Genomic DNA, 16653 nt, shown 5'->3' with positions numbered 1-16653 from the left:
TGGTGCCCTCTTCTGGCATTGAGGTATACATGCAGGTAGAACACTATATATAATCAAATAAATAAATCTTAAAAAGAAACAAGGAATCAGACCCTTTAGTTATCAAAGGCACATGTTTTATTTGTACCTTTCATAATTAGGAATTCCCAAACCCTTTACTTGTTTTTATTCTGTGAGTATAAATGTTTTGCCAGCATTCATGTATGTGCATCACGTGTGTGCCTGTTGACTCTAGAGCTGAGAGTGTGGCTGATTGTGAGTGATCACATAGGTGCTAAGAATTGAACCCCGGAACTCTGCAAAGGTAGCAAGTGCTCTTAACTGCTGAGCCCTCTCCCTAGCCCCAACAAACCCTCTTAGCATCTGTCTTGCTTGTTTAGTTCAGTTCCAGTTGAAGAGCAAGAAGAGTTCAAGCAGCTTATGGATGACATTCAGGAGCTGCAGCACTTGCTGAACCAGGAGTTTCGGCAGAAAACGGTATCTGTAGGACCTTTAACACGTGCTGTGTGGGTGCAAGCAGCTGAGGAAAACGGGCTTTCATTTGCTAAAGAAACAATGTGCTCCTGCACCTGTTTGTATTGCCAATGTTGTATGCATTCTGGGTGCGTAGAATTCTTGAGTATTCTCTTGTGTTTCTATTGGGGCTGTGGCACCATGGGTACTGGAGCAAACCCTCAAGGGGTGTTGGGTCAGTTTATTGTGTATTTATGAGAAATATGGTAGTGTTCAGCATTAGCCTACACTAGCTCAAGAAACTTAGTTCCCACCTTCCATGTTAGCTCATGGTACTTTCCTGTATATCCGTGAAGCTAGGGTTTGGGGATTCGTCATGATTTGGGGGAGAAAAAAAAAGTACATATCAGTATAAGAGGAAATGATAACTTTGGGGTCTCAGCTGACTGAACATTGTCTGAAGTTTTGTGCTGCTCACTAGCTACCACACACACCTAATGAGTTAGTAGTTATTGCTTAGGAAGAAACTATTTATTTGCACATTCATTTTTGAAATGCTGCTGTGGCATTAGGACAGATTATGCAGTTATTTATTGTATTATGTTTTGCTTTTTCATTATTACTGAAGTATTGAGATAAACAAGGGGAAGGCTGATGTTGGCTCACGGTCACAGAGGGGTCAGTCATCACGGGTGGGAAGCACACTAGAGCAGCTTATATAGCGGGGACAGGAAGCTGAAAGGAGCGCTCCCAACATGTCAAGGCAGCGCACACCCTCCAGGGGCCCTGCTTCCTCAGGCAGGATGCTCAGTTACCTTAAGAACCTGTTCAGATTTGATCCATCAGTAGGTTGGACCATCGGTTTGGTCAGAGTCCTTGTGAGCTAGTTGCCTCCAGAATGCCCTTCACAGGCATACTGATTGGTGCCTTCACCAGTCCAGAGTGTTTCTTAATCCACTTACGCTCATGAGACTCACCAGGACTAGGAAAGGGACTCTTAGACTCCTGTACTGAAAAAGAAAAAGGAGACCATCACTTTTTCTTCTTTTTAACCTTTATTATATGAGGAATATAAAAAAGTGATTTAATTTTAATGTTTTGAATCATTATAACAGTTTTTTTTTTCATAGACACTGCTACAGGAGGGAAATGCCCAAAAGAAATCAGATATTTCAGAGAAAAACAAGCGTTTGGTAAGCATCTTCTCTAACCTAGCATTTAGCGTTTGAGTATACTGCAGTGTTTTGCTGTGTGATTGTCAGTATTTCTCCGTCATATTTCCCCCTGAAAATGAAAACAATTTTTAACTTTTTTCAACTTAAATATAGAAACTATTATAAAAGAAGAAAACAACATTGAGATGCAGAAATGTATAAAGAAAGTAAAAAGGACCCAAAGTTAACTATATATGATTTGGTATATATATATATGTGTTTGTGTGTATGTGCGTGTTATCTATAACATAAACACAGCATATAATAGACTATTTTTCTAATATACATATATCCATGTGATCTTCCACAAATGATATTATCCCCAACGTGCCTCAGCCTCACACACACCCTTAAGAGTAGAGTGTAGACAGTTATCAAGAGCTTCCAAATGCCTCTCATGTCAGTGGCTATGTAATATGGTTCCATGGATGCATATACATTATACTATGCATATTTTCACTCTCTTTTGATAGATTTCCAAACTGCTTCTATTTTTGTTAATTTTATGTGTGTGTAAATATGTACATTTGTTCATCAGTCTCTCCTAAAATACTAATTCAGGATAATTAAAATTGGCTCATGTTGTCAAACTCACATTTAGAAAGATTCTGATTTTTATTTTTAGCAACAAAATATAGGTATGTCTGTTTCCCTACACTTGCTAAAAATAAATGTTTTCAATGTTTGTTCTTTTAGAAGTTGTTCTTACTCTCTTATGGGAAAATCTCATTTTAGTTTGGCTTCTTTTATTCTAGTGGTCTTAGACCAGCTTCACAATTCTTATTCTGTGCATTAAGCTGTTTGTGTCAAGGCTTACTGTTTTTATATGTGTAATTGTTTTTAAAATGTTTGGTTGCAGTTTTAATGTTACTGCTCTCTTGGCACTGTTGTTTATTCAAGGAGGCAGGGAAGATGTGTTGGGAAGAACTCTCTGGAGTTAGTTCTCTCTCCCTCCACCGTGTAGGTAGGTCAGCAGACTTGGCAGCAAACACCCTTACCTTCTGAGCTACTTTAACAGCTCAGGAATATTTTTTAAGTTAAAAATTTGAGAAGAATTATACAAGCCTTACACATTTGTCATAAAATACTAAAAAAAAAAAAAAAAAAAAAAAATACAAAAGATTTCAAATATAGAGAAAGGAGAAAGGCTTCCTTTTTCCAGCCCACATTGGCTGGCCGCACCTTCCTCGTGATCTCTTACCTTGCACACACCATATGTGCTATTACGTTGGGTACTAGAGGAACAAAGTAACTTTTTAGAACTCCAGCCAGGTCATGCAGTTAATATGAAAACATATCAAATGAATAATGTTAATGTTGTGTGTACTTGTGTTGCTTACAGAAAGGATGTAGGAGAGTTTTCATGTATCCATGGATGCTCTTAAGAATAGGATGCTGCAGCATCTTAGGAGGGCCATACTGATCTCACAAATGCCAGCAAAGGCAGTAAGTGTCACACTGAGGAACTTGATCTGTAGCTGGAGCCATGAAGCAGGCCAGGGTGGGCAAAAGTCAGTTTACCCTGTTACAACGGACATGAGCCAAAGATGTTCTATGATTGAAAGGGAGGGTGAGTAACAGTTTTATTGTCCTACCTGATTGGGGAAAATGCTTCTCAACAGAATGAACTAAAGTTGTCAGTGGTTTCTTTGAAAGAAGTTCAAGACAGCTTGAAAAGCAAAATTGTGGACTCTCCAGAGAAGGTGAAGAACTATAAAGAGAAGATGAAAGACACTGTCCAGAAGCTCCGGAACTCCAGGGTGAGGCCCTTTGTCATGTGTTACTCTCTGAATTTAGTTACTTGTCTCTGACTCGTGTGGGTGAAGGGGAAAGAAATTCAACTGCAGGACAGCTGTTGAGTCACACTACAAATCTAAGGCTTTGTTCTGGTGGATCTAGTTGAATGCTGTGTCCTTGAGAGAATCACTCACTTAACTTTAGAGGAGAAAGGGATCAAACAATTTTACAAAAAAATTAAAAATTACAGTGTGAACTCTGAATTCATAGAGTGTGTGTGTTGGTGAGCACAGGGAATATATGACAAATCTTTGTTTCCCCTGATCGTTTTTTGCTTCAAATATAAAACTGTGATAAAATAGTTAAATCAGTTTTTAAAATCAGCATTAAAAAATAGAGGATGCTTTGAAACACCAGAATGAGAGAACTCAGTTTATAAACTATTTGGAGGAATCAGGTAGGAGAGGGGAGTAGAAATCTGTCTTGGTACCTAATCATTCAAGGCAAAGGAAATATGTTCAAGGCCAGGTGCTACTTTGCGAGGTGGACTGCGGTGGGGCAGGACAAAATTAGAGGTGGTCAAACAAGCTGTTTGTTCGTTTGCTAAATGTCTTTTGTTTTTATTTTTATTTTTATTTTTTGAAGTAAGGATTTATACATATCGGTAAAAAGAAATTCTATCCTTATTATCCAAGTAATTCTCTATAATAAAAATAGTCACAAATAAGGAGAGAAAAATCACCAGAACAGAATCGGAGCCCAGAAATAGAGTTGAGAATTTATGGGGAATGGCTGGCTTATTTAAAAACAGTTCTGGTGGATCTGGGGGTTTAACTAAGTGATAGGTGGGGGTGCTTGCTCAGCTTGTGGAAGCCCCGAATCTAACCCACCCGCGTCAAAAAGGGTTCTATTTAGTTAGCTGTTCCTCTAGGGGAAATTTATAAAAGCCGAGCCATTTATGAAGATAAATCTTTATAAGGATTAGAAATTTAAAATCTTAACAGATTTAGAACATTTATATAATCTTTTACCAAGTGGAATACACACCTGCCCCCACAGAATGGCTTTTTAGCCTGGACCTACCAGGACCTCCTGAGCCTCCTGTCTCAGCCTCCTGAAGCTTATAGTACAGTCTAAATGTCTTGAGATTAATATGAAAAGATCTCCTAAAACACATTTTCTGTGCCTATGAAGTATTCTGGTTAGTTTGTGTCAACTTGACACAAACCTAGACATATCTGGGGAGAGAACCTCTCAACTGAGAATTGCTTCCATCAGCTTGACTGGTAGGCAAGTCCATGAGACATCCCTTGGTTAATGGTGGCTGTGGGAGAGCCTGACTCACTGAGCACTTCGCCGCCCCTGGGCCGGTGGGTCCTGGGTCTTCTTGAAAAAGCAGGCTGAGCAAGCCAGTAAGCAGTGTTCTATGGCTCCGCTCCAGTTCTTGCCTCCAGGTTCCTGCCTTGAGTTCTTGTCTTTATGTCCCTTCTTGATGGATTGTAAGTTGTAAGCTAAAATAAACCCTTTTCTCTCTGCACTGCTATTAAATAATTGATTGATTGCTTAATTAATTACTATTTTATATGTATGGGTGTTTTCCCTGCATGTGTACTATGTGGGGCTGGTGTGTTTGGAAGCCAAAAGAGGACATCAGATCTTTTGGGATTGAAGTTATTGATGGATGCTGGGAATTGAACCCCAGGTCCTGGGAGAACCAGTGCTCTTAACCACTGAGCTATCTTTCCAGAAAACCCAGGTTGCTTTTGGTCGCAGGCTTTATCTCAGCAACAGGAAGCAAACTACAACTTGAAGGCAAAGGGATTCGATCCATTATATACAAAGAGTATTTACAAATTCATTAGCGAGAGAAAGCGACAGCAGAGGTGAGAGGAGAGAGAGAGAGAGAGAAAATGAGCCATATGGTTAGGTCTTCATTGAGGAGAAGTTTCACTGGTTAGTAAGGTAAGGCAGGGAGCAACCTAGTGTGGAGAAGGAATAATGTCTGCATTGGTGTGTGGTTGCAGTAAATATGTTTTTTGTTTTTTGTTTTTTTAATAATTTTAAAAGAGTAGTTTATCTTTTTAGGAATCAGATGTTAATAATGGTTATATTTAAACAAAGATTATTCCCTGTAGTATTCTGAAGTAGTTTGAGAATTAGTTTGGGAACAAGCCTGTGATTGTTTTGGTGCTGAGAATCAAGCCATAGGGCTTCATAGGCACAGGACAAGCATGTGCCAGCCAAGCTCTGCCCAGCCAGAGTGTGCTCCTTCCCTCCCCATGAAGATCTTTAAGCAGTTAGCAGGGAATTGCCAGGTGGTAAAGTAGTGGCAGTTTTTTTTTTTTAAGGATATTTGGCGTTTCAGAAGCATAATTAGGGGCCTGGAGAGATGGCTTAGCAGTTAAAAGCTGCTCTGCCAGAGGAGATGGGTTTGATGCCCAACGCTTGCATGGAGGCTTACAACTGCCTGCAACTCCACTTCTAGAGGATCCAATGCCCTTGTCTGGTCTTCTGGGCACTGGGGATGCACTCTGTACAGTCATACATGCAGGCAGAGCAAACATGCACATAAAATAAATCAGTAATATTTTTAAAAGGACATCATTATGTGTTTGACATGTGTCAGTAGTAATGCCTTGCCACTGACCTAGAAATTTCACTGTACATTCTTAAGCTTTCAGTAGCAAATGTAGAAATTATTGAAGAACAAACAAATTGATCTTGTAGTTTCATAAAAGAGAATATCAAACTGTTGTTTGTTTTTTTTTCCCCCTCCCAAAGCAAGAAGTGATGGAGAAGTATGAAGTCTATAGGGATTCTGTGGAATGCCTGCCTTCCTGCCAGCTGGAGGTGCAGCTATATCAGAAGAAAATACAGGACATTGCGGAGAACAGGGAGAAGCTCAGCAGTATCTTAAAGGAGGTTTGTATCATGCAGCAGCTCTGTTACAGAGCTTTGGATCCACTTTCATCTTCTGTTACCATCTTCCTAAACAGAAGCTAGGTTGTTCTCCAGTTGTATGTGCTGAGGAGTAAGGCACCTCCCCCTAACCCTCAGGATGTCAAGATGTATTGTAACCTTCAGATGAAATGAGTAATGAATTAACATGGCACGTGATAGCGTACAGTTTAGAATGTAGTAATGAGCGTTTTAGCTTGTTCTAACAGAGATGATCACTTATCATTGGTGGCATACATTCCCCACTCAGTTCCCAGCACTGCGCCTAGGGTTAATAGAGATGCCAGGCTTAAGGCAGTCTCCCCTGAGTAATGAGAGGGAGCATTGCCATTTTGGTTTCTCAGATGCTTGAAATGATTTGTCACATGTTAATCCAGGCCACTCCCAGGATCACTAACATTACAGTAGAAGTTTGTTGTTTTTGAGAGAGAGAAGTACAGGGGCTAGGAGGTTTTCTTTTCCTAGCGTATAGTCTTATCCATCATCTGGGGTCACAGGGCAGATCTGCTTTTGGTTCTGAGGTCTGCCCTTCTCCCTTCTGCTGCCGTAGCTCCCACAGCAGCACTCAGCCCCGGGTCTTGCTGCTGTGCAACTGTTCTTCATCAGGCCTTCCTGTAGACCAGCAGCGGCAGCTCCTCCCTGCTCGCCGGGCACCTGGGCCTTGCATAGTTGTGTTTCTCTACCATTTTATAACTGTTTTATTCTAGCTCACCCTAGAAAACTCTTTCATTTTGCTTATGAATCCAGTTTGGTTGGGTTGACTTTAAATGTTCTTCATAAAACACAGAGCCTGAACTTAGAGGACCAAATTGAAAGTGACTCATCAGAACTAAAGAAACTCAAGACTGAAGAAAATTCACTCAAAAGACTGATGACTGTCAAGAAGGAAAAGCTTGCCACCACACGACTCAAAATAAACAAGAAGCAGGAGGATGTAAAACAGTACAAGCGGACCGTGATTGAGTATGGATGTGATTTCAGTAAAGTGGATTAGGACGCAATTAGGAAAAGCTCATGGGCTTTCAAAGCTACTGCATTTTCAAAATAGAATTCTGCCTCTAGTGACTAAGATAGGTACAATTCAGTCTATCTGTACAAAGAGGACTACAGCTGGTTTCATTTATTTATTTATTTGGTGTTTTTCTCCTTGTTTATTGTCTTTTGAGACACATAGTTCCCATTCCTTTGTGTTAATCTTTAAAGGAGTTAGAGGTCTAGTGTTTATTTCAGTGTACTTAAGACATAGTGACCTAGAAAAAGGTGCATTAGGAAAACTTAATACTATTTAGGTAAAAATTATCACTTTGCTAAGTTCTTTTGTAGTATAGTGAGGATTTCTTAAACCTCTAGAGTCCCCTTGTCAAGCCTAAGAGTGTGCCTTTAGAATATGTGCCACAGATATATCTAGGATGTCATTCCTTTAGTCCTTAAGTGTAGCATTGGGACCGTCTGCATATTTTCATGCAAATGAAAGGAAAAGACAGAACCTGGGGATTGTGTCGCTGTTGCCAGGTGTGCAGAAAAGTTGTGGTAGTCCACATTGCCACTAATAATGCACAGATACACACACCGGGGCACCGTAGCTGAGCCTCTATTTGGAAGACTAGGCTTTGAGGGCTGCAGTGTAGCTTGGTGGTGGAGCACTTGCCTAGATGTGTCAGCCTCTGGCTGTGAGCTTCAGCTCTGCAAAATAAAGTAAACGCAAAGAATGCCACCTGAATGAAGTAGTTCATACGCCGTGAGCCACAATGTAACTACAGTGCAGCACACTGTGAGGTTTTGTGGGTTTGTCTGCTTGCTTTTATATCTGGGAAGGTTCTGGGTTTGTTGAGCAAGTACTGACACACAGTGGCTCCTGGTTTACTAGTACAGTCTTTTGTTTGTTTGTTTTTTAATGCTTAATAATAGTTATGTCAGGTGTCTCTGTTCTCCTTTAGAGATTGCAATAAAGTTCAAGAAAAAAGAGGTGCTGTCTATGAGCAAGTGACCACCATTAATCTGGAGATCCAGAAGATTAAATCTGGGATTCAGCAACTAAAAGATGCTGCGAAAAGGGAGAAACTCAAGTCTCAGGTGCGTGCTTCTAAGAGATAGAATCTATGAGTTTAAAATGTAAATGATGTCACCCACGACAGGGTTTTGGGTTCTCTGGGGTAAAATTTGACCCTACAGGCCCTTCGCTTTTATTTTTATTTGTATTACCACCCTGGGTACCCTTTGGTAATCTGCAGACATGAGTATTCCGTGCTCTTTTCCTTACTTGCCTCTTAGCACATCACAGAATAGCATTCTTTGGGGTAAAAATACTTGCTTAATAAAGGTTCTGAAGTCACTAGGTAGATGCACTTTACTCTTGATATTTAAGTACTGTCTTTAAATAAAAACATTTTACTAAAAATAGCCATAACTCTTTATTCAGAATCCTCGGGCTTCTTTTTTTTTTTCCCACTCACCTCCAGCATCCTGTTTCTGAAACAGCCTGGTTTGTGATAGCTGAACTCTCGCTGCCACTGTCTGTCACTGTCCACACACAGTCTGTGAAGATCCTAACACAAAAGAGACATGAGATACTTCATCCTATTTTCTTAAATTGGTCAGACTGTGTTTTCGGTGCTCTAAGTGTAGTTACCGAACTGGTTATTAGCAGATTAAAACTTGTAGCTAGCTTGAATTTGAGCTATCTTTGTTAATCCTAAAGATGCCCGGTCTACCTTATATTCCTGTTAGCCCTGTGCACATGTATCTCACCAGCAATATTAGACATTTCCATCAACACCAGTCACGCTTGAAAACAGCATGACACGGGAAACCATTCCTAGAATGGCCTTGGGTATAGTCTGCTTTCCATACATATTTATAAAGTTGACAGGGCACTGAGCTCTGTGTCTTAAAACTAGCTGTGTGTTAGAATTAAGTGAGGGATTTTGAATTAAACAAGCCCCCTCCCAAATACATTGAATTAAAATCTCAACAGGCCCAAACCCTTAATTGAGTTGTCTATTTATCTCTAGAATAGGATGGCATTTGAGAGCCACCGATGGGCTCTGTGTAATGGTAATTGTTTCTGTGGATGGAGCTCATAGCCATGCAAGCTGTTCTACCACAGCTGCAGTTGTTAAAACGTTATTTCTCATTCGGAATTTAAAATATTCAATGTCTCTACTCTGGTGGACTCAGATCTTCCCTCTGGACTAATCTCTTCTGTTGAATCACCTAGAAGACCATGGTTCTGTGTCCCTTTGGTCTCTCATTTGGGTTTAGAAGCCTCAGCTGTCCAGCCATTCTTTACATGCTTAATTTTCAGGTTCACTGTCATCCTGTTTGTAGTGACAATTTCTTACCTGTCATTATTTTCTTTGTATAACCCAGTAGTAACCGCAGTCTTCCCGAGTAGTTCTGTGGCCCAGGAGACCAGCGCTTCTCTTCACAGAGCTTTGTTTTGGGGTCTGGGTTGTCAGTGGCAGCGTCTCGTCTTCTGTTCATGTTCAAATTATGTTCAAATTATGATCAATTAAATACTACACCTTCTTCTCATGCCACTCTGCCATTTTTTTTCCCCCCGTGCCATACTGTGATGAAATGATTGCTCTCAATTCAAGATCTTAGGGTTATATCTTGGAGGCTTAATTATATTGCTTTCAACCTAGATTCTCAAAATGCCAAGATCAGTTTAAATCTTGTCCACACTAATTATTTCCCATTGTGTGGTTTCAAAGGCAAATTGAGCAGCATGCCTTTTTCTCCAGGATGAAAGAAAGCATTGAGTGGAATCAGAACCTGGCTGCATTGTAGCACTTCCCCAGAGCACACAGCATCATCATCAGAGCTCTAGGCCAGTAGTGCAGCTTGCTATGTTGTCATCCCTTTGCCCAGTCTGCTGATGTTCACTCATTCCTCAGCAGCCTGAGAACAACTGCAAATACGTGCGTGAACCCAAGGACGTTTGGTCCAAGAGTTCTCTCTAGTTTGTTTCATAGCCACCGTCATGAAGAGGCAAGGTGCACGGATGTCAGAGTCGTCTTCACACACGGCTGCCCTGCCTTGCACGTTCCCTCTGCGGCTAATTCGTCCTGCCTCTGGCTTCAGGTCCCTCTTTATTTGGATAGCTTTAAAGATCTGTTTTCGTTCTAGCCAGTCAAAACAAAAATAACATAAGGTTCACAATCTTCTTTATCTGTCTTCATCCCTCCCCCCCACTTTATCTGTTTCATTCAATGTCTTCATAAATTTCTTTTAGCATATTTGATGTATTTCTAAGATGACATAAGTTTTTATATTTCCTAACATTTTATATCACAAGGAATTGACATCTTGGACTTGCTGGAGATAACCCTGTCCTTCAGATTCACGCAGTTAATTTTATGACACTTTTTTCACAGTGTTACTATTCATGACCAGCCAGTTTATCTACACATTCATAACATAATTTGTAATTCTAAACTGTTGCAATGCTGTTTCTTCCTTTGCTATAATTTTGCTATTTTAAAGCTCTTCATTGAATACTAAATAGTGCCAATTTTATCTTTCTCAAGCAATTTTTTAATAGTGTACTTTATTATTAAATCAGGATCTCCCTATTTTCTTTCAGTTTATGGATTCATTCATAATGAATGGATTGCCTAAAATTTCTAGTCAGTATTTTAACAAGTATACTTTAACAAGTATATTTTAACAAATAGCATATACACCTACTAGGTGGTAGGGTCCCAGTTGGCTAAGGAGTCAAGTTGAAGACAAGAAAGTTGTGATCCCTGCCTCTGAGATTTTGTTAGGTGAGCAGATCATATCCATCATTTAAGGTCCAATAGAAATTATACCTAACTTCATGTTATGCTACAGTCAGTAGCAAAACCAGTGTGGTACTGCCACAGACACTCAGATCAGTAGATGAAGTAGAAGGTCTAGACACAGACCAGGCTACAGCCAGCAGCTTATTTACAAAGACGCCACACATAGTCACTGAAGAAAAAGGCAGGCATGTGTGGAAGAGTGAACTCACCCTCACCTCTCACTCTGCACCAGAAACAAACTCCAAGGACCGTAACATGAGCCAGGTCATTCTGATACTGCTAAGAATTAGGGAAGTACTTGAAGATACAGGCATTGATAAGGTCTTCTGCTTAAAATTCTGCTTGCTAGGGAATAAGACTGGCGTCCATAAATACCACCTTGTGAGGTCAGAAACCTTCCCCAGAGCAGCGGGAGCTGCCCACCAGATGAAACAGCCTGTAGCAAGGGCATGCTAACCATGAGCCAACAGAAGACTAACACCTGGAGCATAGAGGGATTTGAAACACTAACAAGAAACTCACATCCACAGGCCAAGACCTAAACAGTTCTCAGAAGAGGAAATGCCAGTCACCAATAAATGTTTCTAAAAGTCCTCAGTGTCCTTAGCCATGAGGGAAATGCAAATTAGAACTGAGATTCTGTCTGATCCCAGTCAGAATGACCATCTTTAAGAAAATAATTGACATCAAATACTGGCAAGAGTGTGGGAGGAAGAAACCCTTTAAATTTTTTTCTTTTTAACGTATAACATTCAATTAAAAGATTGATGTGATAGTTTGAAAAAGTTATTTTATTATTATATGTGTGAGCATATACCATAGCTCATCCTTGAAGATCAGAGGATGACATTGTAGAGTTGGTTCACTCTTCAATTATGACGTGGTTTTGGAGATCAAAACTCAGGTCAGCAGGCTTGTGCGACTAAGTACTTTGCTGCTTTAGTGGTCTGAAGGACTCCTATTCGCTGTTCGTGGGACTGTAAAATGGTGAAACCAGTGTGGGGGTGCCTTGATCATCCCAGATACTGACCCACACAGTAGTGGTGGATATCAAAAATGTGGCACATGTGCACAGTGGATTTGTTTGTCCATAAATAAAATGAAATCTGTAGGAATATAGATGTTAGTGGAAAATACCATATCATGTGAGGCAACACAGGCCCAGAAAGATAAAAACCATATGTTCTAAGTTTTATAGGTGTGTATTTATGTGGAGTGAGTGTGTATATATACCTGGAAGTAAAGAAGGGCTCATGAAAGGGGAAAAGGAGGCTTTAAGGGAGACAGCTAGGTTGGGTAGCAGAGCACAAGTACTGTCAGAGTGGAGCAGGAAATAGCAGCAGTGGTGGGCTTCAGCAGGGATGAGGTGGCTAGGGCACGGGGGAGAGGGAATCACGGTCAACAGAAATGTGTTTGTGTAAGCTAACTAAATATGAAGAATAAGTTGTATCTTCGCCGTAACTTCCTCTGAGTCCGTCCATGTGTCTGGATTCTAGCTTCTCATTTACTACAGACTTTCAAGTTTTTTTCCAGACATCCTGGCTCTGTGTTTCTGCGTGGTTGCGTGTGGTACATGCGCTCACCACACTGGGTTAGACGTGAGGCGCCGCGCCTGCACGCGCGCCTTGTTTTCAGTGCTCAGTGCTGAGTGTAGTCTGTGTGTGCCTGTGTTTCAGAGAGTGTGTTTCATCTGCCATTGTCCTGTTTGTGGAAAATAACCACAATAATGATAATTATAGTATTTGTGTTAGTTAGTATTGGGTTTTTTTGAGACAGGTTTCCCTGTGTAGCCCTGTCTGTTCTAGAACTCACTCTGCAGACCAGGCTGGCTTCAAACTCCCAGAGATGTACTCACCTGGGGCTAAAGGTGTGCACCATTGTGCCTGGCTTCCATCAATGTATTTCAATTCATAGATTAAATTACATGTGGGATCAGTGGATGATGCTGGGTGTAAAAGACCATAAATATTGTAAAAATTTAAATTTCAAAATGAGATGATCAGACCAGCACTCACACAAAGCATCACGAGAGTCATGCTCTGTGCCTTTCCATCCTGTAGCTACTGGGTGGGTAGGCACTGTGGCCTTGGGCCGTTGACATGTGTCCAGTGCAACTGAAGGGCTAATGGAATTTTCAGTTCTAATTCTTATACATTTAAATAGCACCATGTGGCGAGAGCTCCTATATTGAACAGCACTGGACTAGACTTGGATTTTCTTTACATCCGCAGCCCTTTGCTTTGACTTTAGAAGGATGTGATTTCACGGCAAGACTTTTAATATGTGAGGTGTCGTCGACTGGTGTAAGCTTCTACTGTGTGCAGACGTTCATTTGCATATTCTAAAATATGTAGCACTGAGAAAGCCACATCACATCCCCGTTAGCACCTAGGTGTGTGCCCAGGGCTTTGGCTTTGTGTTTCTTTCTGGTACTGTGCTGCTGGATTTGGGTTTCCTGTTCTACTCTTGGTGCCTCTGTCTGTGTGACTGGTTCTTTCTTGGAAGCATGTTTATTCTAAGGAGAAGAACATTGCTTTGGTGTGCTGAAGTGCTTGCTGTGTATCTGCAGATTGTTTCTTTTTAGCCACACCTAGTTTTGATGGTTTCTCGAAGGTTATATCTTTCTACCTGACTTATTTAGCTTTCCTGTTGTGGAAATAAACACATCGGCTCGTGGAACGAGGAACTTAAATTGATCTATAACTGTTGGATGTGCTGATTGCTTAAATAGCATTCACATAAGCCAGGCAATAACACACCTGATTTTTCTTATGCAATTAAAGAAATGAAGTTTTCAGAAACTTTTGTTTCCTTGATGGGTCATAGTCTGTCACAGCTGTAGTCGTTGATCCTGTTTGGAAATCTCAGCTCTCCCAGCCTTGTATTAGAACTAACATGAATGGCCATTGGAGTATTTTCAGCTCGGTGTTAGGCCCTGGCAGTCACGTGCAGTCATTCTTTGCCATTTGCCCGTAGGAAATCTTTGAGAACTTGAAAAGCGCCCTGGAGAAGTACCATGAGGGCATTGAGAAGGCAACGGAGGAGTGCTGCGCTAGAATAGAAGAGAAGACTGCTGAGCTGAAGAAGAGAATGTTCAGAGTGCCGCCCTGATCAGCCAGCCCTCCAGGCCCGCCGCCTGTCGGTGTCTATTGAGCATAGTTATGTTGGAACTAGTAGAAATGCCAGCAGTATCATCTAACTAACGCGGGTAACAGCGGTTCCCATTTGTCTTTGCTGTCTTTTTATATGATGATGTGCTTCATGTGTTTTTTTCCTTGGTGCTGGGATTGAGCTCAGGGCCTTGCAGGCTACAATGAGCTGCTTCCCCAGGCTCCAACATGCCCTGTATTATAGGATTTTGCTACAATTAAAATAACTTGTACAGCTTTTGTGTCCCTACTCTGTCTCTTTTTGTATGTACTGGTTGGAATAAACAGAAATAGTTATTGAAGTCTCTGGGTTTTCCTGCTGTTATTGTGGACGTTGTTACTTTGTTGACATTGGATTACGGCATTGTTGATCCTGATTGTGCTCCTGATGTCATCTTGATTGCCTGCTCATTTGATTCTCACTCATCCAGCTCACGCTAGATATTTCATTGCTATTCTGTAGGTAAAGAATTGTGAAGATCTCTGAAGACTTATATAACAAAAATTTGAACTGGCACCAAAATTGGAATAGTCCCTGATATGCTACACTTTCAAATGTAATTATTTGAAGAGAGTAAGTTGGTAGGCTTTCATCTCTTCCTTGACACAGCTGGCATTTTTTTTTTCTGTAGAAATAAGGCAGATATGGACAGAAAATTTAACCTGAACCAAAATAATTCTTCCTTCTTTTATGAATTTATTATCTTGAGGACTTTGTTCCAATAGCACATGGATGCTCAGACATGCTATGACCTTATGCAATAGGTCTTGGCTTCTCCAGCTGTCCTGGCAGAATGCCATCGAGAACTCTCAGGAGCCAATCCTGAAACTTTTGAAATGAACACTGTGACCCTTGTTAGCTGGCACACACCACTGCAAACTGCTAGTTCAGAGTAGTTCGGACTTTGCTCAGTTGCTCTGCCTTCTTTCCAGTGGTCTGTCCCTACCAGACTGGGTCTTGGTGATTGCTATGATGACACCACATATCACCTGGGCATGGTGGCACATGCCGATCATCCCATCACTTAGGAAGCTGAGGCAGGAGAATCGCAGGTTTGGGGACAAACCAGACTATGCAGCACAATCCTATCTCAAAAATTATATACTGAAGATAACAGAACAAAAACGGAAGGTAGTAATCTATGAGATGCAATTTTGAGAAATTGTACAGTATCCAGTAGGCAAGCGAGCCAATAATCGAAATACTGTGAATTCCAACCAGGACATACAGAGAGACAGAGTAGGGATGTAGAAGCTGTACAAGTTACTTTAATTGTAGCAAAATCGTATAATACATGAAGTAGAATGAAGGGCCTTTCCCTGTCAAATGGCTGCTAAAGTCTTGGTATCAAGTTGTGTCCTAAGCAGAACAGTTAAGTAACTTTTTTTAACCTTTCACTTACAGCATGAAGTAAACTTGAGTGAGTTTAGACCATTTGCTTCCTGATTCCTGTTTGAACTGTCCGCAGGCATGCTGGACCCCTCCAGCCCACTGAGTGCATTGCACGTTCATGGGCTCATATCCTTCACCCCTTAGTTTGTTACAGCTTTACTTTGTGCTGCTGCAAAACATCCATCTTCTTAGCCTTAGTCCACACACAATACTTTTTAAAGACTAGATGATAGTTTAGATTTGTTTTATTATTTTTAATATGTGGATACGTGTATGCGAGTGCAGGTGTCTGCAGAGGTCGGAGGTGTGGGATCCCCCAGAGACGGAGTTACAGGAGGTTGTGAGCTGCCAGTACGGCTGCTCGGAGCTAACCTCAGGTCCTCTGGAGGCAGGGTTCTTATCCACTGGGCCGTCCCTCCAGTCCCTAAAATTTTAATATCATTTGTTTATTTGGGTGGGGGTGGGGGTGGGGTCGTTCGTGTGCCACAGTGCACATGTGAAGGACAACTTTCTGGAGTTCTTTCCTCCCGCCATGTGAGACCAAGGGGAAAAGACTCAGGCTATCAGGCTTGGTGGCAAGCCTGCTGAGGCATCTCACGGGCTCACTTTGGGTTTTGTAACTTTTAAGTTCTTTTCCTGCTGCCATTTGTATTATTTTGTGTCATTTCTTAGACACATTTTTCAACCTGGCTACACTGTTCTGGAGGCTTGTGACTCCCGTTTTAGCATTTCACCTTTACCACCACCCCAGTTATAGACTTGCTCATCACTGGAGTGTGTACTTAAGGAAGAACCATTTTTCTTTTTTGGGACTAAATACAGCCACAGAAGCAGGCGTCTCAGCCTAGCAGGAAGCACTCTGACATTTCCTCCTACCAACTACATTTTCTGGTGACTGTCTTCAATCATTCCCTTCTGCCTCCAAACAGTTAAAATTTAATCAAAGGCCCTCAGGCATA

General features: G+C 41.1%; 1 protein-coding gene across 1 annotated transcript in view; it reads left to right on the top strand.

Moving 5' to 3' along the window:
* Nuf2 (NUF2 component of NDC80 kinetochore complex) overlaps positions 1-14603 on the top strand; it is a 30000-nt gene extending 15397 nt beyond the window's left edge. The window contains exons 8-14 of the mRNA XM_021654752.2: positions 381-477; positions 1584-1646; positions 3290-3427; positions 6186-6326; positions 7150-7325; positions 8300-8435; positions 14129-14603. Coding sequence (XP_021510427.2) covers positions 381-477; positions 1584-1646; positions 3290-3427; positions 6186-6326; positions 7150-7325; positions 8300-8435; positions 14129-14263 — 886 coding nt within the window. The 3' untranslated portion in view covers positions 14264-14603. The remainder of the gene's footprint in view (positions 1-380; positions 478-1583; positions 1647-3289; positions 3428-6185; positions 6327-7149; positions 7326-8299; positions 8436-14128) is intronic.
* The last annotated feature ends 2050 nt before the right edge of the window (positions 14604-16653 follow it).

This window comes from Meriones unguiculatus, chromosome 11 (genome assembly GCF_030254825.1).
Source record: "Meriones unguiculatus strain TT.TT164.6M chromosome 11, Bangor_MerUng_6.1, whole genome shotgun sequence".
Taxonomy (NCBI): Eukaryota; Metazoa; Chordata; class Mammalia; order Rodentia; family Muridae; genus Meriones; species Meriones unguiculatus.
Note: the sequence above shows the minus strand (reverse complement) of the source record. Positions and strands in the feature narration are given on the sequence as shown.